This window comes from Pleurodeles waltl, chromosome 5 (genome assembly GCF_031143425.1).
Source record: "Pleurodeles waltl isolate 20211129_DDA chromosome 5, aPleWal1.hap1.20221129, whole genome shotgun sequence".
Classification (NCBI taxonomy): Eukaryota; Metazoa; Chordata; class Amphibia; order Caudata; family Salamandridae; genus Pleurodeles; species Pleurodeles waltl.
The window spans coordinates 1,860,245,319-1,860,269,144 of NC_090444.1; the positions used below are offsets into that span (position 1 = coordinate 1,860,245,319).

At 47.3% G+C, this 23,826-nt stretch overlaps 1 protein-coding gene across 1 annotated transcript in view; it reads right to left on the reverse strand.

Moving 5' to 3' along the window:
* Positions 1-600: 600 nt before the first annotated feature.
* Positions 601-23,826, reverse strand: part of LOC138296886 (solute carrier family 22 member 7-like) — a 198,669-nt gene continuing 175,443 nt past the window's right edge. The window contains exons 9-10 of the mRNA XM_069236381.1: positions 17,942-18,148; positions 601-1,588 (exon numbers count right to left, since the gene is read on the reverse strand). Of these exons, the coding sequence (XP_069092482.1) occupies positions 1,510-1,588; positions 17,942-18,148 (286 nt within the window). The 3' untranslated portion in view covers positions 601-1,509. The remainder of the gene's footprint in view (positions 1,589-17,941; positions 18,149-23,826) is intronic.

The following is a 23,826-nucleotide window of genomic DNA, read 5'->3' on the forward strand; positions in this document are numbered from 1 at the left end:
GTTAAGCCATGCGCTACTAGGTGTAAAGTTATTGCTTGTCTAGCATTCTCAGGAATGTCTATGGCGTTAGCCATATTGTAGAATTGAGTAAAGAGAAGGAACACCAAGTGGGGAGGAAAGTCCTTTTATGAGTTTGAGCTCGAACAACCTACAGCTTTATTAGGTGGTCCCTGTTCAGCTGTGGAGGATTTTCCCCAAGACTACGGATGTCTCTGTTAAAATGGTACTTAGGGTACCTGTAGTATGTGAGACTGCAATAATCGGGGTATCCGTAAATTAGTGCCTAAACACCATCGTTGGTGGCGCATGTCATAGTTGGAATCTTGCTCTAGGCAGGACTGCTGGTTTAAAGATGACAGTACTTATGTTTGTAGATGACTGTGCCAATCGTACAACAAAACGCAACTGTTGTCCCAACCCTTCCGGCTCACAAGCAGCACCTCACAAAAAACTCTAAATAGTCAAAGGTGATTTGTGGTAGCCTTTAAGCATGGACTCAAGAACATGACATCTCAGGGAGCATCGTGGTTAAACGGAGATTACCCCTTTCTCACATTAACAATATTTCTTAATCACACACAGGCAATGAAGAAGATACAGTAAAGTTTCAATAATATTTATTTCATCAAAACTGCAATCTGCAATAAGTTACATGGGCTGCAATGATTAGGATAATGAACAGTGCAAGAAACAGAATGGTAAAAACAAGAGTTATTAACACAAAGACCCCCACCATCTTGCAACATCACTCGATATCATGAAGTGTGCAATATAGCCTAACCTCTAACCCAGAAGAGAGCTGGGTGTGTTAAACCTCAATCTACCAATGCTATGTCCATGAGAAGAGCCCCCCAACCCTCGTTACCTTGGAATGAGGTCTCTAGCTCAGACTCCATACTCCATAGGAACACGAAGACTGGGTCAGTGTCAAGGTGACGTGCAGCATCAATAGCAGCTATGGCATCTGGTCGGAATCCCTCTAGCTATCTGATAAAGTGTGGAGTATTTATTCAGATCTACCTGGACCCCTGACATGGGTTAGTTCCCAAACAATAGATAACAAGGCGTGCTTGGGACAGTAATTTGTATAAACAATTCCCTCGAAAGCGTGAAGAGGGAAAGTACCTTACGCGGACACCTTCAGATTGTTTGTATTTGTTGCCTGATCTTGACACCTTAGCGTGGTGGCACGGATAAGGAAAATCAAAACATGGGCCTAAGTCAAAACAAGGCAGCCCTCTTAAAATAATGAATTAAATAAATGCGTTAAAACAGAGCTAAGTAGGGTAAAAGTCACTGGGTGACGAGGGCATGAGCCTGCAAGCCAAGGGCTAAGCTAACTCCTGTATCCCTATTAAAAAAAACTAGGATTCACAACAGTGGCACCATCCAAAGATGTATTTATTTAAATGTCAGTTTCAAAAGCGTTTCCTAAAACAAAAGATAGTTTATAATCTGTGATCTGTCTGAGGTTGGTTGACGTGCTCCTCCGAGTCCCATAGTTCACAGCTAGACAGTCATCAGAACTTCGGCATCCATGCAAAGGTCCTGTTCTGGGTCCCCGTTGGGCTGCTTTGGTTTCAGATTCCTGAAAAAAGAATCACGTTGAAGAGATGAGGATTGAAAACCACAAACAATGTTGAGACTGTTAAACATTTAGGCCTCTGATATTTAACAGATTGTCTGTTCAGATCAAATACTAACTAACCCTGACATACATTTTTGTTTCCACAACTTCCTGAGTATTAAAACTACTTTTGCATGAATTGGAGGTCTTGTGAAAAGGAGAGGCTGAACAAATACACAATTTTTCAATCTGAATTTGAGAAAGGTCCTGTTGCAGGTTTTCACTCCAGCACTGATTACAGACAAACCAAGCACGATCACACAATTGACTCTAACACATCCATGTGGTGGGACTGAAACACAAATCCTGGCAGGTGATGACAGCAGCACAAGGTTATCTGGTGAATGCTCTCACATCCAGATATGTGTTTTCCGGTTTCGCTTATATTTTATCCTCACTCCATGGGTACTGCTTCCAGCTTAGGGGGTGTGCACTATATAAATGATAGGAAAGAGGAAAACCTGCACTTAGATTCATAGCACTTAATATCTTTCATGCTGCATTTTTGAAATGAGCTTCTGGTACTTAATATTATCTTTTTAAGTACCTCTCTAAAGACAGAGCTGGGGAATTGATGTTGGTCGGTGGCATTGTTGGGTCATGTGCCGGTGCAAGCCATTTGCACATTCTGTCCATAGACTTTAACAAGGAGTTATCAATCAGCTACCAGGGAGTGGTTTAAGGTGGCAGTACAAATAATTATCAAGCATTATTTCAAGTAGAATGACCAGAGAGCAAGCATGATCCCTGCATTAAGGGGTGCTGTGACACTGCCTGGCAAAGCTGAGATTTTCTACAAATCACAGCAAAATACACCTTTAAATGCTCACGGTGGTGATCATTCCATTAGCAGAATCTGCATTTCCATGTCCAAAAATTGATTCATCTACCAGTTTGTAGGAAATTGCAGTACAAAATGTGCTTGCTGAAGAGAAAGTAAACACCAGGCTCCTGTTAGAAGGTACAAAATACCCCTTTTCCAGAGGCCTAGATTTGGACAGCAGGATGGCTGCCCTCTTCCAGTGGATCGAGCGCACAGCATTACTGACATTCATTTATAAAGCTGCCTTCGCTATTGATAAACTTTTTTAAACCTCATCTGAGGCGTGTATGGATTTAAACCCTCAAAAAGCAATGCAGCCTAGGTGAGATTGACAGCCTTGTAGTTACCAACATGGGCAACACATTCCTGCTGTTTTTGGAAGTGCAACAGCATTTAAAGGTTCTTTCCATCCTGACCATTTGCTCAAATACTGCATTGCATCCTCATCATGCTTCCTGTGGTGGTCATTAAATGTCCATAATTTATTAGTGGGACTCCTACACCCCCTTTCTAGATTTTACCTACTTTATCAAAATGTGGATACATTTTTAACCTATTTCAACTCTTTGTTAGTATTTCCTTGATATGATACTGCTAACAAATTTAATTTACTTACATCTATTTATTTGGGTCCTTCAGATCCTTAAGATGCATATAAAAAATAAAATACAATAATGATATTCATTTCAAATGAATGCATAACCATAATTGCTTCCAGTGAGAAGCAGAAAAAATAGTGAGGTGCAGGCGGTAACAAAGGTCATTAAACTGTATTACAGTGCAGTGCAGCAATTTTATCTACTTGAGGTTGGTTCAAGAACCCCATCTAAAGTTCTCTTTTTCGAGGTGTTGGGGTCCAGCTTCAGAGAACACAATCTAAAAGGTAATTCTGGCACATAGTTCAAAATGAAACACGTTTGGGTGTAAGGGTACCTCTAACAAGTGGACCCTTGCTATCTACATGCCACATGCCCCTGTCTACATATGTTTGAATGGCTACGCTTGGCACAGACCAAGACAGTGACCCCTATAACAGTAAATATCATGCCTCTAGCTGAGCCGTGAACACGCTGAGGACCAAACACCAGAGAAAAGTGGACCATCTGTATGAATCTGGCTTGCTTTTCCAAGGAAGGGGCCCCTCAGCATGAGGGTGCCGCTATGTGGCTGCAGTTGTCTGTAGGGTGGTGTCTGAAAGATCAATGTGACTGTAGGAGGCTGGCCCTCTCTGTAGTGTGCAAAACATTGTGCAGAGGGTCTGACAACCACACATTGGTTTACAGAGGTAAAACCTAGACTACCTAATGCTCTAATTTTTATGGTACCTTGGTCGAGCAGTTGGGCTAATCTTGGAGAAATGCAAAGCATTTGATATACTCACTGTATCAATAAAGCAAGAGATAATCTCAAAAGAAATCTCAAAACCAATTTACAAAAATACTTCAGATTGTTAATGAAAAAATTTAAGACCAAGATCGTCAAAATCTGGTAAGTACTTTTCAAGTTAAAAAATTTCAAAATTGAGAAAATGTCTAAGATCCGGGCAAAGTTATGCACCATAGGAATCAATGCAGAAATACTTTAAAAATGCATTTAAAATCTGGCAATGCATTGATCAATGTCCCCTCTCAGTTGTAGGCCAAGGTTGTCAGTGGGCCCTGTGGACCAGCTGAAGAAGTTTCAGAAGCTCCCAGTTTCGGTGGGAGCAGCTGCAGAAACTCTTTGGAGCTGGTGCACGGCCACTGCGGGGGACCATTTGGAAGAACACTGGACAGGAAGACTTCAAGGAGGACTTCAAGGTGAGTCCGACGGGTCACCTTGGAGTGTTCAGGTTGCAAGGGGTGGGGGACCCTTAGGGCACAGCTGGATCTTTGATGAAGGGCACAGGGCGCCGGGTGCAGAGAGAATCTGTGAACCAAGAGCTGTGTGCCAAGGTGCTCTTGGAAGCAGGAGGGTAGTCACTTTGAGGGTTGCTTGCAGGTCAGCAGGGCCACTCTGGTTGATGGTTCTAGTGGTTTCTGAATTCCCTTGGCTGGGGCTTCCTCTTGGTCCTTTTAGGGTCTGGAATGGTCTTTCTTTCCTGGTGTCTGACGTTGAGTGACCAGCAGTAGCGGCTCGAGGGGTGGGGCGTTGTGCGGGGGAGGATTGGGAGGGAGGAAATAAACATTTAATTTAATTAAAAAAACTTACCTTTCCTCGTCGCCGTGACGCTTCTCTCCATCGCCGGATGCTGCAGGCACAGGCTCCCAGCCACCCTGCGCCAATCCTGATGCTGCTCTGAGGCTGGGAGCGCCCAGACAGGGCGCTCCCAGGCAGACTGGGAGCCTGTGCAGGCTCTCTGAAGCCCGACAACTGTGTTGCCAGGCTTGAGAAACCCTACTGCACATTTGTGTGTGGCCGGCCCTAGGCGGCTGGCCAAACCTACATGCGCAGTGAGGGGTAGTGCTGAGCACTTCCCCTCACTGCTCTTCACCCCATGGCCCCACCACCTTTACCAGAAAACGATCATAAACAAAGTTTATGATCATTTTCTGGTGAAGGTTTTGCCTCTGCCGCTGCTGGCAGGGGAGGGCAACACTTCTCCGCCCAAACGGAGGAGCCGCAAATGGTGACCAGTACTTGGGGCTCTTGCACAGTTCAGCTACTGGATGTTGCAGTGCCATCAACCTGGCACACTTACAGGTTTGTCCTCGCAATCCATAGGGTAAAATTTTGTCTGGCTATCGTATCTGGTTCCTTAGTCAGCAGCCGGTCAATGAACTGGACTTCGTTGGTGTTAGCAATGGGGTCTCTAGTTGGCAGAGGTATACACCCCTGTCCAAGTAGGGACCACAATCCTAGTCAGTGTAAGTCACACACAATCTAAATTATCCTGTGCCCACCCTCTGGTAGCTTGGCACTGAGCAGTGAGGCTTAACTTATAAGGCAATGTGTAAAGTATTTGTGCAATAAAATATGCAATAAAACAGTGGAGACACCACACAGGTTTAGACAAATATAAGATATTCTTCTGATTAAATTGAGGTCAAAATGATACAGATTTGATAATCACCAGTTGAAATATCACTTTTGTAATGAGAAGGAGAGTCTTGAGTTCTTAAAGATCACCAAATGTCTCTTGCAAGAACAAAGTACTGGTATGCGTCAAAATTACACACAAGGAGACTGCATGGGAGAAGATGCATGGAAAACAAAGTATGTGCGTTGGATTTCTGGGCGGACACAGACGTTGCATCAATTCTTTTCCACACGCCAAGGGCTTTGCGTCAAATTTTGGTATGCAGCCTTGAATTCTCTTTGTGATGCAGGGTCTTTTGACGCCCAGGGACGATCCATGGAAATCCTAGGTGTGCAGGATGAAGTCACAGGTTCTGTGTCGATCAGGTGGGCAAAGTGTTGGAGTTTCTGTCGTACAGCGTCGCTGCGTCAATTACTCCTGCAGGAAGTCGGGCTGTGTCGTTCCGGTTTGCAATGCATTGATCAGGTGGGTTCTGCGTCACAGTTCCATTGCAACGCTGGAGCTGCATTGATTTCTCTCTGGGAAGCCGGACTGCATCATTCCAGTTTGGCGATGCGGTGATTCTTTCACCACTAGGCAGGCCTTGCATCGATTCAGGCAGGCGGTGCATCGATTTTTGCCGCAGAAAGAGTTCCTTTGCAGAGGTGAAGACTTTTTGGCCCTGAGACTTGAGGAAACAGGAGGCAATCTCAATTCAAACCCTTGGAGAGCACTTCTCACCAGAGCCAGACACCAGCAAGGCAACAGGGCAACAGCAAGGCAGCAGTCTTTCACAGCAAATCAGTCCAGGTGAGTCCTTTGGGCAGCCAGGCAGCGCCTCTTGGCAGGTTACAGGGTCTGGTTCAGAGTATCTGTCCCAGGAAGTGTCTGAGTTGGTGGGGTCAGGGACACCGTTTATATACCCAAAAGAGTCTTTGAAGTGGGGGAGACTTCAAAGAGTGGTTTAGAAGTGCACAACGTCCCCTATCAGTACAAGCCTGTCTGCCAGTGTCCCAGTAGGGGGTTTGGCAGTCCATTGTGTGAGGGCAGATCACTGTCCTTTGAAATGTAAGTGTCAGGCCCTCCACCCTTCCAGACCAGGAAGACCCGTTTAGTATGCAGATGTGTGCAGGTGTGACTGAGCATCATGTGTTTGTGGTTGTCTGGGTGAAATGCACAAGGGAGCTGTCAACCAGTCCAGCCCAGGTGTGAATTGAAGTCAGGCTGTAAGGCACAGAAGGATTTTAAGTGCAGGGAAATGCTCACTTTCTAAAAGTGGCATTTCTAAAATAGTATTATACAATCCAACCTCACCAGCAAGCAGGATTTTGTATTACCATTCTGGCCATACTAAACATGACCTGTCTATCCCTTTTTGATCAGATTCTACCACTCAAACAGGATATGAGGGTAGCTCCAATGTTAGCTTACGAAAGGAATGGGCCTCACTGCAGTGGAAAACGAATTTAGGGGGTTTCCACTACCAGGATATATAAAACACACAGATATATGTCCTGCTTTTTACCTGCAAAGCACCCTGCCCAATGGGCTACCTAGGGCCTACCTTAGGGGTGACGTATTTGTAGAAAAAGGGGAGTTTAAGGCTTGGCAAGTACTTTTAAATCCCAAGTGGAAGTGGCAGTGAAACTGCACACACAGGCCTTACAATGGCAGGCCTGAGACATGGTTATGGGGCTACTTGGGTGGGTGACACAACCAGTGTTGCAGGCCCACTAGTAGTATTTAATATACAGGCCCTGGGCACCTGTAGTGCACTTTACTAGGGACTTACAGGTAAATCAAATATGCCAATTGAGTATGAGCCAATGTTACCATGTTTTAGGAGAGAGAGCATATGCACTTTGGCACTAGGTAGTCCTAAAACCAGCAAAAACAGTGTCAAAAGTGGAGGGAGGAAGGCAAAAAGTTGGGGGTGATCACCCTATGGCTGTCCAGTCTAACAGTTAGGGCCTGATTCTGACCCTGGCGGCCGGTGACCGCCAGGGTCACCGGCCACGGGAGCACCGCCGACAGACCGGCGGTGCTCCGAAGGGCATTCTGACAGCGGCGGTTCAGCCGCGGTCAGAAAGGGTAAACCGGCGGTCACCCGCCGGTTTACCGCTGCCCTTCTGAATCCTCCATGGCAGCGGAGCGCGCTCCGCCGCCATGGGGATTCAGACACCCCCTACCGCCATCCTGTTCATGGCGGGAAACCCGCCAGGAACAGGATGGCGGTAGGGGGTGCCGCGGGGCCCAATGGCATGGGCACTGCAGGGGCCCCCGTAAGAGGGCCCCGCAAAGTATTTCAGTGTCTGCTATGCAGACACTGAAATACGCGACGGGTGCCACTGCACCCGTCGCACCTTCCCACTACGCCGGCTCAATTCTGAGCCGGCGTCCTCGTGGGAAGGTTGATTTGCCCTGGGCTGGCGGGCAGCCTTTTGGCGGCCGCCCGCCAGCCCAGGGCAAATCTCAGAATCACCGCAGCGGTCTTTCGACCGCGGTGCGGTGTTCTGACGGGGTTACTTTGGCGGGCGGCCTCCGCCGCCCGCCAAAGTAAGAATGACCCCCTTAGTCTTTTGGTCTTGGCTGCAGGAAAGTGATGCCTTCTCTCTGGAGGGAGATCTTCAGCAATTTTTTGAAGAGTGGAGATCCTCTGGGGTAGAGTTCATCTGATGTCCAAGCAACCCCTCAGCGGTGATTGTCGATGGTGATTTTTTTTTCCTGTGCAAGATGAAAGAAAATGAAATGCAGGGGTCACCTCGCATGCAACACGTTCGGAGTGGTGCAAGCTGGTGGTTGCCACTCATCCTGTCCTTTGTGTGTTTTCCCACCGTTGCTCCCACCAAAAGTAGGGGTTTGCAATGTGGGTAGCCATCTGCTGCTGGCAGCAAGATTGGAGGTTGAGTTTTAAAGGCAGTAAGCCCTTTGAAGCTCACTAGCATGGCAGTGAAAATTCCTGAGGAGTGAGTTGTGACACCTCCACCCAGGAATGGATTTATTCTGGGACCCAAAGAGCAGGAGCTCTCACCTCAGGGTTCCAGAATCTTGTCTAGTGGTGGCAGGCTGGTTGTGACTGGCAAGCAACCATGCCAGTGTTAGTTAGCTTTGTAGGGGTCACCTCTAAAGTGGCCCCTGGGTACATTTTGCACTAAATCCAAAACTGGTACCAGATTGGATTTATCATTCTCAGTTGTTTGATACCAAACAACCTAGGGTTCAGAGTAGCCATCATGTAGCTGTGAAACATGTACTGACTGAGGTACAGCACGTGCATTTAAAATGGTTGCTCTGTTTACTTACTATGTACCAGGTTTGCCAAGGATACAGTAGGTGCAACTTGTGTATGCACCTATGCCCACACATACGGTATAGTGCACCCTGCCTTAGGGCTAGAAGGCCTACCAGATGGGTGACTTACCAATTTTGCATGCAGTGTGTAGTGGAGAAGACACACAGACTTTGTGCCATGTCGAGTTTGCATTTTAGGATTGCACCATGACACTCAGCCTGCAATGGCACTGCTGGGTGCACCAGGGTTCATTGCCCTTGAGGTTGGCACAATCTGCGCTGCTGCCCTCATGGGCCTACCCTTAGAACACCATGCCCTGGGTACCTAGGTACCATTTACCAGGGATTTATAGTGGCAGCTAAAGGTATTGCCAATTGTGCCAATGCATCACAACAGTTTTGGGAAAGAGATCTAGCCCAGGAAACCTGGTTAACAGGGTCCCTGGACACTAACAACTTTGAGGCCACATCAAATACTAGGCAAAGGGGCGTGGCCAAGAACAAAATGGCATAGGCAACAGCAAACGGGAGCTCCGGTCCCGCGATTACTCCCGCACCGCCGTAGTCCATCCTGGAAAGTTTTAAAAGTGAGGAAGAGGGTGCTGATATTCCTGAGACCTGGGTACTAGTAACGGCGGTTCTCCAGCAGAAGCGGAAGACTTCAAATTAAGTATTTCCTGAGACTGGCGGCGCAACTAAAAGGGCGGCCGCCATCGGACGGACGAACTAGTAGCCGCACAAAACGCAACGTCCCGCTCTGAACGCAACCAGGAGCAGCGGCAGTAAAACTAGCCAAACTACGAGACCGCAGAAAGCCCCGAGGACAGGCTCTGGAAATCAATATGAGACCTAATTGCTGAGGTGAGTCCCGAGCGCGGGCATTCGGTGCCAGCCACATGAATGCAGGCAAAGGAGCTGGGACGAGCTCCCATATAGTCCGAAGAGTGCATTCAGCGGGACCGGAGTGGCTGTCGAGACCGGAGCGAAGCGGCCCCTGATACGACACGCAGTGACTGCGCGTGGCAGGATAGTGGCCCCTTATTCACAGCAGAGCGGGAATCGCCTCCACGGTCTCTGGTGGGTGAGTGACGCAGCCGGGTAGGTGAACCCACGGCACAGCAGATTGCTGAGGAATGAGGGGGCTAGAGGCATAACATACGGGAGCCCAGCACATAAAACCAGTTTAATCACAGGCAGCTCAACAGCTGCGGACAGAAACGCAGGAGGGGTCCCAGTAGAAAGATGTACCTGGAGTGAGAGTGACATCGTCGCTCGTGCTGGGGGTTCCCCCTAGGTACGAAGGTGACGAGACTTGTGACCGACCACAAAGAGGTGAGCTTACACTGGCCCTGGGAGCGGAAGAAGGGAAATGCCGAAAGCCAGTATACTACTGCCCTATTTCAGAGTGCACTCAAAATGGCGGCACCAGCCGGACAGCGGACCCAGGCAGGGCGCATATGAGAAGTCGCACCCGACGAACTCCGGGGCCCACCATTCGTGACGGCGACACACCAAGAGATATCGAGGCAATGAAACCCAGTTGGTGCACCAGATATGAAGAGGGGTCAAGTGCGCTTTAGAGAGGGGCTGCCCAATCGAATCCACAAAGACAACGTTAAAGACAGGGGGCCCAATACGCGGACACCAGAAAGACCCAGGCAGGGTGCCCCCTAACTCAACATGGGTGGGACCTTTGAAATTACAGGGGGCCCCCGATCGCAGAGACGGAAAAGGAAAGGAGGCACAAGAGGGAACTAAAATTGTGAAAAATCTACTACCCCAAAACAAGCCACTAAACATCGAGGGAACCTGAATCAAAGCCTACATAAGCCCAAAACGATCAACCACAATCTCTTTTACTAACACTACGGTAGCACTGCAACATACGGTGACTAAGTCAAATCAAAGACCCAGCAAGCCTAACAGGCAGAAATCCAAGGTCACTTGAGGGGCCTATCTCAACCTGCTTAGCGTGTGGTTCAAAGTCCTCCTAGTAGGTCCCAGGTCCCGCACTGCAGATCAGGGTGACAGCGGGGCACAATCAGCCCTGGACTCCATTCAGCGCAGCAGGGGAAATAAAAGGTCTGCTAGTTGGGGCAGAGACGGCGCAAAAATGGGGAAGACCACAAAGAAATTAGACAGCGACGCGGGAGGCCCCCAACATCCCACAACTCTCATAGCAGCGACCGGCCCTACAACACAATGCTCACCAATAGCAGAGTCCAACAAACCGACTCTCCAAGATGTACTGCAAGCCATAGCAGCATCTCGAACAGCGCTAGAAGTCAAGATAGATATGCTAAGCATTGACTTGGGACTACTGAGGGACGACCACAAAAGGCTGGCAGAAAGAGTGTCAACAGCCGAAAGGGACCTAGTGGAAGCAATACCAACATGGACACTAACAAGCAACAAGAAGAGTGACATGGATACCCGCCTTAAAACATTGGAAGATAGAGCAGAGGATGCTGAAAATAGGGCGAGATGCATCAGCATTAGAATCATAGGTATCCCGGAACAAAGTGAAGGATCTAACATGATTGACTTCTTAGAGAACTGGCATAGGACAGAGGTGGCCCCGGAGGGGCTATCCAATTTCTTCACCCTGGAGAGAGCACACAGAGTCCCCAACAGGAGACTTCCCCCGGGAACCCCTCCAAGACCGGTAATAGCAAAATTACTTCACTTCAGAGACAGAGACCATATATTGAAGCAAGCACGACAACGAGGCAAACTGACAATAGTGATTAGCAAGGTCTCCATTTTCCCAGACTTCACACAAGAAGTGCAACGACGCATAGCAAACTACAATGCAGTAAAACGCAAACTGCATGAGCTGGAGATCCCCTACGCAATGCAGTTTCCTGCCAGACTTAGAGTAGCTACACAGATGGGCACAGAATTCTTCTCAACACCCAAGGAAACTTGGGCATGGCTGGAGACCAGATCAACATTACCCCTAAATGCTGACCTGCAACAGAGAATGAAACAAAGGCATCCCAAGCCAAGCAGAAGACGAACAGCATACAGAAGCGACCCCCCACTGTAGAAGAAACTCAACAGGCGAGAAGACACGCGATGGAAGCAGCTTTAATGATCGGTGGGGGAGCAGGGAGATCGGAAGCATCCTCGCCACAGAGCACGGAGAGAGAAGATGAACACTCGGACTCAGACAATGAGACAGCAACCTCTACACAATCAAGCGTTTTGCTACCCATGGTCACACCAGGCACAGCCGATGAGATAATCTGAACACCAAGCGCCACCCCAAAAGTCTTGTGCCGAACAAAGCAGAAAACAGAAGCCAATATCCTCGACCAGAGCATAGGGAAAGCAGGAGGGGCTTCACCTACTGCAACAAGATCTACAATTCACCTAAGACAACATTTATATGCATTCCTCACGGCACTGACAGCCGGTGCGGCGGTTCCGATTTGGGGATTCCCGGAGCTCCCAACTGCAAAACAATAATCGAAACGCCCCCACGGTAGATGGGAATTAACCAGCCGACAATAGGACATTAACTTGATCCTTGTTTTACACTAAAGTTTGGGCGAAGTAGTTATTACCTTTGCCCTGGGGATGGGGAGTTGGGTATTTCGCTATTTAATCATGTTACAGTTCATATCGAGTGTCCTGAGTAAGTTGCTATATTGTTGGTTAACCAGAGTCTACCACAAAGCTGATAGATGATGCAAGGGCCCTGAAATGCTTAGGGTGGAATGTCAGAGGGATAAGGTCCATGTCAAAACGCCACAAAGTCTTTGCTTACCCTAACAGAAGAGGAATCCACATATCAGTGCTCCAGATGACACACCTAGACATGCCCGAGGGCCAAGCCCTACAAAGGTGCTGGAGGGGAAGGGCCTATTGCACAACCACTCTCGGCCTTCGCTACGGGGAACCTAATATGGGAGAGGGCAGGAGTCCCATACCAGCACATGACCCGCTGGGCCACTACACGGTAATCACAGGAAAACTAGATGGGAAAGAGATCTCAATAGGCAGTATACATGGACCCAATCTACATCAAGGGGAGTTCTTAGCAACCCTATCATCAAAACTAGCAGGGCACTTATCTGAGATGAAAATCCTAGGAGGGGACTTCAATTGCATAGCAGATACAACATTGGACAGGTCACATCCCCCCCTCCCCGACAGTGGGAACGGCGCACGCATATCGGGCATGGCAAAATAACAGGGTTGGTGGATGTCTGGCGAGCCCAACATGCTCAAGATGGAGACTACTCATTCTACTCACCCATGCGTGAACCTATATTTCAGATTAGATACATTCCTCGCCTTACCAGACATACATAGGACAGTGCAAACAAGCAAATACCTTGCCCGAACGCTTTCGGCCCACAATCCACTCATGATCAGCCTGAACAAAAGCGCCCATACCCTCTTGGAGACTTCAACCTGCCCTGTTAGAAGACGAGGCGTTCAAACACGCGATTGGGAAGAAATAGACATGTACTTTGACACCAATGAGGGAACGTCTTCCTCCAAATTAATAGAATGGGATGCATTCAAAGTGGTCATCAGAGGGAGATGCCTTTCGGTAGCTTCCGGAGTAAGACGAGCACTACTGCGTGATATAGAAGAAGCTGAACATAGCCAGAGGGCGAAGGAACGCCAATGCTCCAGAACCCCAAGTACAAGGAAGTCACTCGCTACAGCGCAAGAGCTTACTATGGGGGCGTCCGAAAGGCTGCGCTGCTACGACTATAGAGCCTACTTAGCACGAACGCATGCAGAGCACACTGTTAGCCTGGCTGGCGAACCCTACAATGAGAAGCTCAGTGATAGTCGAACTTGGTCAGCCTGGAGGTTCCCGAGTGACCTCCCAACTGGCCATAAACGAAGAATTTAGAAAATACTATGCAGACTTATATACTATCAAAGTACTTCTCCCATTAGAGGAAATTCAGAAATTCCCACACCACCTGCCGCTTCCCAGACTATCAATACAAAACACAAATAAACTAGGGGCACCTATCTCATTCACAAAAGTGAAAGAAGCAGTAACATCTAAGGCGCGAAACAAAGCACCAGGCCCATATGGGCTGCCAATGGAATTCTATCTATCTTATTTAGCTATACTTGGGCCCAAACTCATAGAGGTGTATAACACGGCAGCCGAAACCCAGACTTTTCCCTTATCCGCTCAAGAAGCAATGATTATCCTGCTCCTAAAGCCCGGGAAGGACCCGACAGATGTGTCTTCATATAGACCTCTATCGATGCTAACAACAGACTATAAAATATTGAGTAAAATATTAGCGAATAGACTCTTCCACCATATGCCCCAAATAATACACCCGTACCAAGCCGGCTTCATACCAGGGCGTCAAACAGCGCAAAACACACGCCGCCTATTAGCCCTGATGAATAGTACTGGGTTCACTAAACAATCTGCGGCAATTTTCGCCATCGACTTCGAAAAAGCCTTCGATAGCCTGGAATGTCGATACCTATACGAAGTCCTTCACAAATTAGGTCTGGGAGCGAGATTTATTGCCTGGATGAAATTGCTATATTTCAAACCGAAGGCTAGGGTCCGCACAGGCTCAATTATATCGGACAGTTATGATGTAGTGCGGGGGACCCGACAGGGATGTCCTCTCTCCACCCTGCTGTTTGCGCTTGCAATAGAACCACTGGCCTCCATGGCCAGGGCAGACAGAGCCTACAGAGGCATTTCCACAGCGGGCCAGACCCACCAATTCGCACTGTACGCAGACGATCTTCTGCTCTTTCTCAGGAATGCGGAGAGAGACCTACAGGGGGTGCAGGCATTGCTTCAAACATTCGGAGACCTATCGGGCTTGAGAGTGGAATGGAAGAAATCCAGCCTCTTCCTGTTTGCGGAGGGGGAGGACCCCCCACCAAATATAGGAGAGCTACATTGGGAACCTAGGTGCCTCAAATACTTAGGAGCCCATATTTATCCTGATCCACAGGGCCCCTATGAAGGGAACATAGAGCGGGCACTAAGAGGCATCAGAGGCTCAGTGGGGTTCTGGGCCACACTACCCATATCCGTGGCAGGCAGAATAGCACTGCTAAAAAAGGTAGCCCTCCCTAGGTTACTTTATCTTTTTACAGTGCTCCCAGTGTGGATACCGAGTGGCTTATTCGCTAACCTGAACTCTGCGATCACGGCATTCATATAGGGCACGGGCAGGTGGAGGCTGTCACTGGCGGTGCTGCGCAGGTCAACCGAAGAGGGAGGGCTAGCTGTCCCAGACTTCGAGGCTTACTATCTGGCAGGAAAGCTTCAATGGCTGACAAGATAGATGGCCGCCAGGGTGGCACCCGAGGGTGTAATTTTGCCCTTCACCCCCGAACTACACTCACTATCCGGAACCATTCTAGACCTTGTCAGTCCAAAGTCCAGTGGACTTCAAGCATTAGAGGTCATACACAGGTGCTGGAGGAAATTTCTACGCAAGACACGATGCCCCAAACCATACAGCCCTAGGATTCCTTTGCAAAGCTTACTAACGCTTCCACACAAAGGGAACTGGAGCGAGATTAGGAGCTGGGAAAAAAGAGCAGGGGCCACAACACTAGGCACACTCTATGAGGCAGATTCCCTGCTGCCATTTGAGGACTTACGGGGCTGTCACTGGATCCCAGTAGGGAGTTTCCTGACGCAAAGAGTGCTCATGAGCGCAATGGGTAGACACTGGGGCATGGGTAACGCAGAACCCCCCACATCAGAGGTTACACAGTACCTTGTGAGCCCAACAGGGACACATAGAGCCGTAACCACCCTCTACAGAAAAATTCGATCTACCATGACTCGCCCATTATCGGACCTCAAACTAAAATGCAAAACAGTCCTGGGAGTAACCATAGAAGATAAAACATGGGAGGAAATACTATTCAGGACTCCAAGAGTATCTAGAAATGCCCACTTTAAATTAATCAACGTCTGTGTCCTACACCGAGCATATCTAACACCAGAAAGAATCAAAAGGCACTTTGGTGCACCCGCGACTTGCTGCCCTAGATGTAGGGAGGAAGGAGCTTAATTTATACACATGTTTTGGGGATGTCCGGCACTACGAGAATACTGGTATGACATAACAAGACTTATTACGGACACTATCGAAAGCGCAGTTCCGGAGGACCCCAGATACTGCCTCCGAGGAGACTATCGACATCAGCCCAAACACAAATACACTAATCAATTCCAGGATTTAGCGCTAGTTTTGGCCAAAAGAGAGATAGCAATGACTTGGAAAGCGGCGGCAGGTCCAAGAGTACAAGCATGGAAAAGGGAGGTCCTTAGATGGGCTAAAGCAGAAGAGACGACTAGACATAGAGAAGCGAGAAGAGGCCAGGGCCCGTTAGAGCTAGAGCCTGGAGCACATTGGTGGTCGAATGGGAGCAGTGCTGTAAAGAGACGCAAGAACTCTGATATCTTTAGGCAAACACCGGCAGAGTGGAACGGACCCTTGAGGCTTCCTGCGAAGCACGAATATTAAAGGTACACCCAAACTCTGAAGCATCATTCACACCAACAAGCAAAATACAACCGTGACCCCCACACAGGAGACTGAACCATTACAGATAACAACTGTCACACTGCACTTACCAGACACTCGATCACTAGTTGGGGAGGACGGGGGGGTTGAGGGAGGCCTGCTCCCCTCAAGGGGAGACCTACTGATCAACAAAGAGTGGGGGACCACTGCACCACTTTACGGAAAGGGCCTATCCTATATTGCAATAGTAATTATAAATGAGGACATTATTGAAGAAAGTAAATTATTAGCTTGATCCTGGAGAATCCATATACAAAGGAATGTCACTCCTGCAAGAAATACTATAAGAGGCCAACAATGGACTTATTGACTCTACTTGAGGGGAATGCATGGCATGGTGTAATTATTGTGTTCTTTTACGTACATCAAAATTAATAAAAATGTTTTAAATTAAATCAAATACTAGGCAAAAAGTGGGGGGCTAACCATGACAAAAGAGGACTTTTGTCACAGTAACTTCCTCAGCCTCTCTCCTTAGGCTAATTGGTAAACCCTAAGTGCCTGAATTAGATATTGTCAACCCTCCACAATATATAAATCAAGCCCTACGTGCTATTCCTGATAGCTCCTTTGCTTCTGTGCCAGTGTCTGTAACACGATGTGGGTGTACAGGCAAATTGTGTCTTCTTTTGCATAGGTCCACGCCCCATGTAAATGAGAGTGCTAGTGCTTGTGCTAGTACTGGTGCAAAGTGTGTGCTGGCATGATCCGCATTACGGAAAGGGACACAAAAGCATCTGCAGTCCCTTCTATAGTGCCCCAAATGTCCATAGTGCAATGGGGCACTTACTGTAATACAGGCTCTGCTTCTCTGTCTCCCTCCCACATGTCTGAATTATGTTCATTGCAAACTGTAATCATCAAGGCCAGGGCTCAAGGAATTGCGATTACAAGGCTATGTTCACATTGGTTCCTGGTGCAGTCATGACGTGTGCAGGATACACGTCTTGTACGCTTAGAAATTATGAATGCTCAGTCAAAAGCGGGGTCTATGTAGGATCACAGGGAAGAGGTGGATTATGCCACATGCCAGTGATCCCTACCAAGCATAGCCATACGCAGTCCTATTGTAATCTACCCTACCACCAACTGAAACTCCTGCTGCAAATGTACAATGGTGTTAAGATGGAAACCAAAAGACAAGTTGCATGGTTGATGATTCCTTCACTGGAGTATATTTATTTCATGTACACTCCTCAGCTGTAGCACAACTAAACTAAAGACCCAATGTCACAGAGGATTGGGGGATAACTCAACAAACTTTTCAAAGAGTTGCAGGCTTTAGATGGTAGAAGAGGAAAGGTAAGGCAGCCAAAGACACTGGCGGCTTCTATTCCATCTCTCAGCCTCCTTGGATTTAATCCTGGGCCAGTCAGGACTAAAGTAAAGCAGGTGATTTCGCAAGGAGGTGACTCAAGAAAGCAATGACTGGGAGAATAACAAGTAATAATGAAATTATAAAAGATGATAAATCAAATACAGACAGATACAGAAAAAGAGAGAGTGCTTGGGTTGATCTAGAGTTAGCAGATAATCAACAGATTTTGGACAATATCTAATTGATACTTGTTTTCTTCTTACAGAACCCTATACGTATTCATCCTACAGGTCAATATGTATACAAATTACTGGTGCACCCTTACTGTGTTCCCTCGACATCCTTTACGGTCTCAGGCAGTCGCACGTTCAGGGTTTCAGGAAAGGCAAAAGTCACTATGCCGGAAAGAATAGCGGCTGAAGCAAAGATGACCTGTGGCAGGAACTTCCAAACTTCATCCAGTAGCAGGACCATTGGAGCCAGGGACACCCCGATTCGGGCAAGGAAGATGTTGTACCCAAGGCCATTCTGTCTGAAAGAAGAGGATAAAACAAAGGGTTGAAGTACAGGATGGAGATGCCCACAAAGAATGTGTTGGACAATAGAGTGTAGCACAGCGGTGTAGAGTGGGATGAAGTATACTAGGGTGAAGTATAGTAGAGTGCAGAGCACTGGAGTGGGGTACCATAGAGTGGAGTAAAGTGTCATAGAATGGAGGTGATGTGTCATATACTATAATGGCATGGACTGCAGTAGAGTGGAGTGGTGTAGCATACACTTGAGTACTGTGCTGTACAGTAGAGTGTAGTGGGGTGACATACAGTATTCGAAAGTGAGACACTAAAAATAAGAAAGAATATAGCAAGCATGTAAAGCAGAGGTTAGTGATGGCGTCAAATACCTATGATTCTACAACATTCCTTCCACATGAGCTGGGTATAAATTAATACCTTCCTTTGCACGCTAGACAAGCAGTAAACTTGATCAAAGCCCCCACCACATCACATAAGTATTCTGTGTAGATCACATCAGGGATCTACAGGTGTACCTCACAAAAGTTTAGGGAAGAATGGAAAGAGTAGAGTGGATCAGAGGTCTACAGGATCTCATAGGCTATACAGAAAATCCCCTTTAGGTCTTTGTGTTTTTTTCCAGAAAGTGTGTTCCCTCTTAGGATCCTATATTCGTGTCCATAGTGTGATCGGATCTCCTGAAACAATGATGCTACCCAATATGTCAAATCTTGTGTGACTAACATCATGGCAAAGAGATGGCTACCAAAACTTCCTTCTGATCAAATCCTCAGCGAGCCCAGTGATGATAGAACCATGACATATTAGCATTATTCTGCTTTGTGAATTATACCAGAACTCCTGGTCCACTATCACATGGCTCCCGGGCCGTAGGTGAGAGCCTTATCATGGTCTTCACCACCTCACTCGGTGAACGTTTTAGAATCAGAATACGTACTCATGTATTCCTGTAACCTAACAGAGGAAGGTCGCATACTAGTATTTTTGGCATATTCGGGTCTTTTTGCTCTATTGGTGGAGAAGAGGATAATCATTTTCTGATCTTACTTAAGATCACAATTTGTGTTTTTTCAGCCTTGATAAAGTCCATGGAACGCGTGTTGGCTGCTGCTGTGAAAAGAATTTACCTACATCTGCTTTGATGCCTGAACAAAACTTCGTCATAAGGAACAAACATTTTTGGACTGGGACTGTTGTTACTTATGTACAGTGTGCTTTTTGGGTATCTTATCAATTAACATATATCCACCCTGGTTTTCCAGGCTGGTTTCTACTCTACCCATGGTGACAGGGGGAGCAACCACTTAGAGAGCACCTGTGTACTTCTAACATAGAATAATTTTGCTGTTTTATTTGCTTGCCTTTAACTACAACGTTTTTTTGAATGTGCTGACATTATAGAATTGTCACCGATTATTTTCATTATATTTTGTGAATTTCATGAACACAAATCAGGCCCTTTATTCTAAGTAACTGGAATTAGTCACAAAAAATGCTTCTACATGTCAAGGAGCTTAAATGTTTTGGTTTCTTGATGAACATACTCTAAGAAGGTTGAGGAAATAAAAGCTTATGAAGTCATTATGTTCTCTGTTGTAATGTGGGATTCCTGTTCTGGATATTGTCTGGAAAAGGAATCTGCAATAACATTATTTGACCCAGGAATATATATCAATAAAAAAAAACGTTTGAAAAATAATGCTATAGGAAAGTACCCTCTTTCTTGGTATGGTTACCCCCTTTTTCTGCCTAATGTCACTGTGGTTGTGTGTTCTCTGGGATCCTGATAACCAGGACCTCAGTTATTATGCTCTCTCTACCAAAACTCTGTGTTTCATCCCACAATTGTCATACTGGTGCCTCCAGGTAAGCCCCTAGTGCATGGTACCCAGGTACCCAGGGCATTGGGGTTCCAGGGGATCCGTATGGGAGGCAGAAGTTAGTCTGCCACCCATAGGGAGCACATGCAAACGGTTCTGCAGGCCTGCCATTGCAGTCTGCGTGAACTGGGTGCATGCACCCGTTTTCACTATAGGTCACTGCACCAGGCCACTGTAAGTCACCTCTGTGGTAGGCCCTCTGTGGTAGGCCCTCTCACACCAGAGGGCAGGGTGCAGGTACCTGTGTGTGAGGACACCACTGCACTAGTAAAGGTGCCACCACAAACTCCAGATCCATTTTCCTGGACTTTGTGAGTGTGGGGATGCCTTTTAATTCGGGTACGGGACATAGGTCACTACCTATGTCCAGTTACATAATGGTGAATCCGAACCTAGGCATGTTTGGTATCAAACATGTTGGAATCATACCCCAATGCTTTTGCAAGTATTGGTTGTATGTTTCCATGCGCTCTGGGGGCTCCTTAGAAGACCCCCAGAATTTCTCCTACAGCCTTCTGAGGTTTTCCAGTCAGCCCCAGCTGCTGCCACCTCACAGACAGGTTTCTGCCCTCCTGTTGCTTGATCTGATCACGCCCAGGAAAGCAGAACAAAGGATTTCCTTTTAGGGAGGGGTGTTACACCCTCTCCCTTTGAAAATAGGTGTTACTGGCTCAGGAGAGGTTGCCATCCCAAGACACTGGTATGCTTTGAAGCGCACATTTGGTGCCCTCCATGTGGTGCAGTCCAGGCATACACCAGTCTACATCGGTTCAGGGACCTCCAGGCCCTGCTCAGGTGGGAATCTGGACAATGGAAAGGGGAGTGACTACTCCCCTGTCCATCATCACCACAGGGGTGGTGCCCAGAGCTCGTCCAAAAGCATCTCTCGGTCTGCCATCTTGTTTCCAAGTTGGGCTGGGAACTTGGGAAGCATCTGAGTGGCCAGGCAGGTGACATCAGAGCCCTCTCATGATAGGTTGTCACCCAGCTAGGTGACCAATCCCCCTTTCAGGGCTATTTAGGGTCTCTACTTTGGGTGGTTCCTTGCAAGATTCCAGCATGATTCCTCTGCAACCTCCACTTCAACTTCTGACCAAAGAAACTGCATCTGGACACTCCAGGACCCGACAAGCTGCAACAAAGAAGCAAGACTTTGCCTGCAACATTGCATCCATGGCTCCTGCCAGCAACTGCAACATTTCTCCAGTTGTGCATCCTCTGAGGACAGCCTGTCTTCAGTCTGCACAGGAAAGAAGAAGGAATCTCCCTTGGGGTGAAGGAGTCACTCCCCTGCATCTGCAGGCACAAGTAGCAACAATGACTGGCTGTGTGGATCCCCACTCCTGCTGAGCTGCATGGATCCTGCAACACAGGTGGTGGTCAGAAGTGGTCCTGTTGATCCTCTCTACCAGCTGTCCAACTTGGGTGGAGGTACGCCTTTGCTTTCCCACGCAGAACAGTACCCATGTGCACCTCGTCATTTGTCAGTGCCAAGGCTTGTTGGCATCCTCTCCAAGGGATCTTCAGGTGTCGTGTAGCTCCAGCCACCAGCACTCCATCCTGTGATGCACAGCTCCCCGAGTGGCTCTCCTGCGGCGTAGGATCCCTTTTTGTAGTGCTGCATGGGCTTCTTTTGAACCTTCTGTGTCCCTGTCCTGTGGGACACCTGTGACAGCTTCCTGTGCTTCTATGGGCTCTTTGCAACGCTGAGAGCCCCCTCTGACTCCCCTTCCTGGGTTGAGTCCTCCTGGGGTTTGCTGGTCCCTGGCAGCACCACTTTCCACCAACCTCAAGTCTTGCTGGTAGAATCCAGAAACGCAAACTCAACTGCAATCTTCCTTCCAGCGTGGGACATCACCTTCATCCTCCAGGAACATGACTCACCTCCGGGGCTGCAGTGCTGACTCTTCTTCCTCACCATCGTCCAAGTTCTTGTACCCTCAGCCTGGTGGGTAGGCGGCTCCTGCCCACACAGCACTCTCCTGTGTCTTCTGGACTTGGTTCCCTCTTGCCACCGGCCTTCTTCTTAAGGAATCCACCATAGTTTCTTGCAGTAATCTCTGGGTTTTGCAATACACTTCTTTTCTTCTAAGTGGGTGTTCCGGAGAACTTCCAGTAATTTACTCCTGCCTTCCTGGTTGCTGGGGGGTGTTGTGGTACTTGCCTTTGTGCTTTTCTGGTACCCCCAGCGACCCACTACAAACTCCCCTTACGTGGGTGGGGGTGACACTCTCTCATTCAATTTTTTTAGTACATGGTTTGTGCTCCCCCTAGGTCCACTATTTTCTACTGTGTTTTACACTGTTTGCACTGTTTTCTCACTATTCTTATGCCTATTTCTGACAACTAGTGCATATATCTTGTGTATTACTTACCTCCTAAAGGAGTATTGCCGCTATAGTAATTTTGGTGTTGTGTTACCACAATAAACTACCTTTATTTTTGTAACACTGGGTGTTTTCTTTCATGTGTGTAAGTACTGAGTGTGACTACGGTGATAATGCATGAGCTTTGCATGTCTTCTAGATAAGCCTTGTCTACTCATCTACAGGTACCGCTAGTGAGCATGGCTTCTAGACACTGCCTACACTACACTAATAGGGGATACCTGGACCTGGTATAAGGTGTAAAGTACCTTAGGTACCCACCACACACCAGGTCAGCTTCCTACAAATGCCCAATTAACTTGTCTACTATTCTGATACTTTGCCTGTTGGAGAACATGAAGATTTATTTGGTCCATGCGGACGGTTAACCTAAATTGTGCTTCAAGTAAAATTGTCTCTATTCTGTAAAAGCTGATTTTATTGAATGGAGTTATTTTTCAAGTATAGAATAATATCTTTCTTCTGGAGAAAATATGCATGAAAAAAGCAACAGGATGTTCTTCATTATCTGAGCAAATATGAATCAAAACAGCTCCCATTACTTAGTTGGAAGCATTAATTACAAGAATGAATGTTGAGAAGCATCAGGTTGTGGCCTGAATGAACTTTAGTATCATGACTCTATTGGAATGATTTGTCCTTTTTGAGCAGGTCTGTGATCATAGAAATTAGTTTTGACGAGTTCTTGATGACTTTCCTGTATTATTTTGCAAATCCTATGAAACTTTGGGACATCCTTAAGAGCTCCATACGCCACCTTAGCGACGCCATAGCATCATTCTTTTATGCTAAGGCGGCGATAAAGTGGCCTTTTTCCTGCACCATATTTAAAAAGTGTAAATCCTTGCGCCACATTATACCTGCGCCTGGCATAATGTATGCAAGGGGGTGTTCCAGTGACAGGAGGCCCGCAAAAATGGTGTATTTAAATTTAAAAGAGTTTACTGTGCCATTTTTGGCGTCATTGTTATCGCCTACCCAGAACAGGCGTTAAAAGGACGTTCCCATAGTAACCGATGGGCCTCCTTACACTTCGCTACACTAGCGTCAACATTTTTGCCCGTGGTGTAGCAAAGCTCAACAATAGCATCAAAATTGTGACGGTATTGTGCCAACAGTTGCCATCATGCACCGTATCATAAATACAGTGCAACCATGGTGTCATTAGGTGCAGGTAGGGGGGTTCAGAAAAAGTGCCACATCGGCTCTGATACGCCACCTTTTCTTAAATATGGGCCTTTTTATCTCTTTCATAGCAGAAAGGATAGGCAAATCCAAAACAGCTTGAAAATTCTAGAGTCCACTGCTATTCCTTCAGATGATAGGACGTAGCCTAGATAATCAGAGGAACTGTTTCAAAAATACACTTTCTGGTTTAGCTACTGAACTATTGTCGCTGAGATGGTGTAC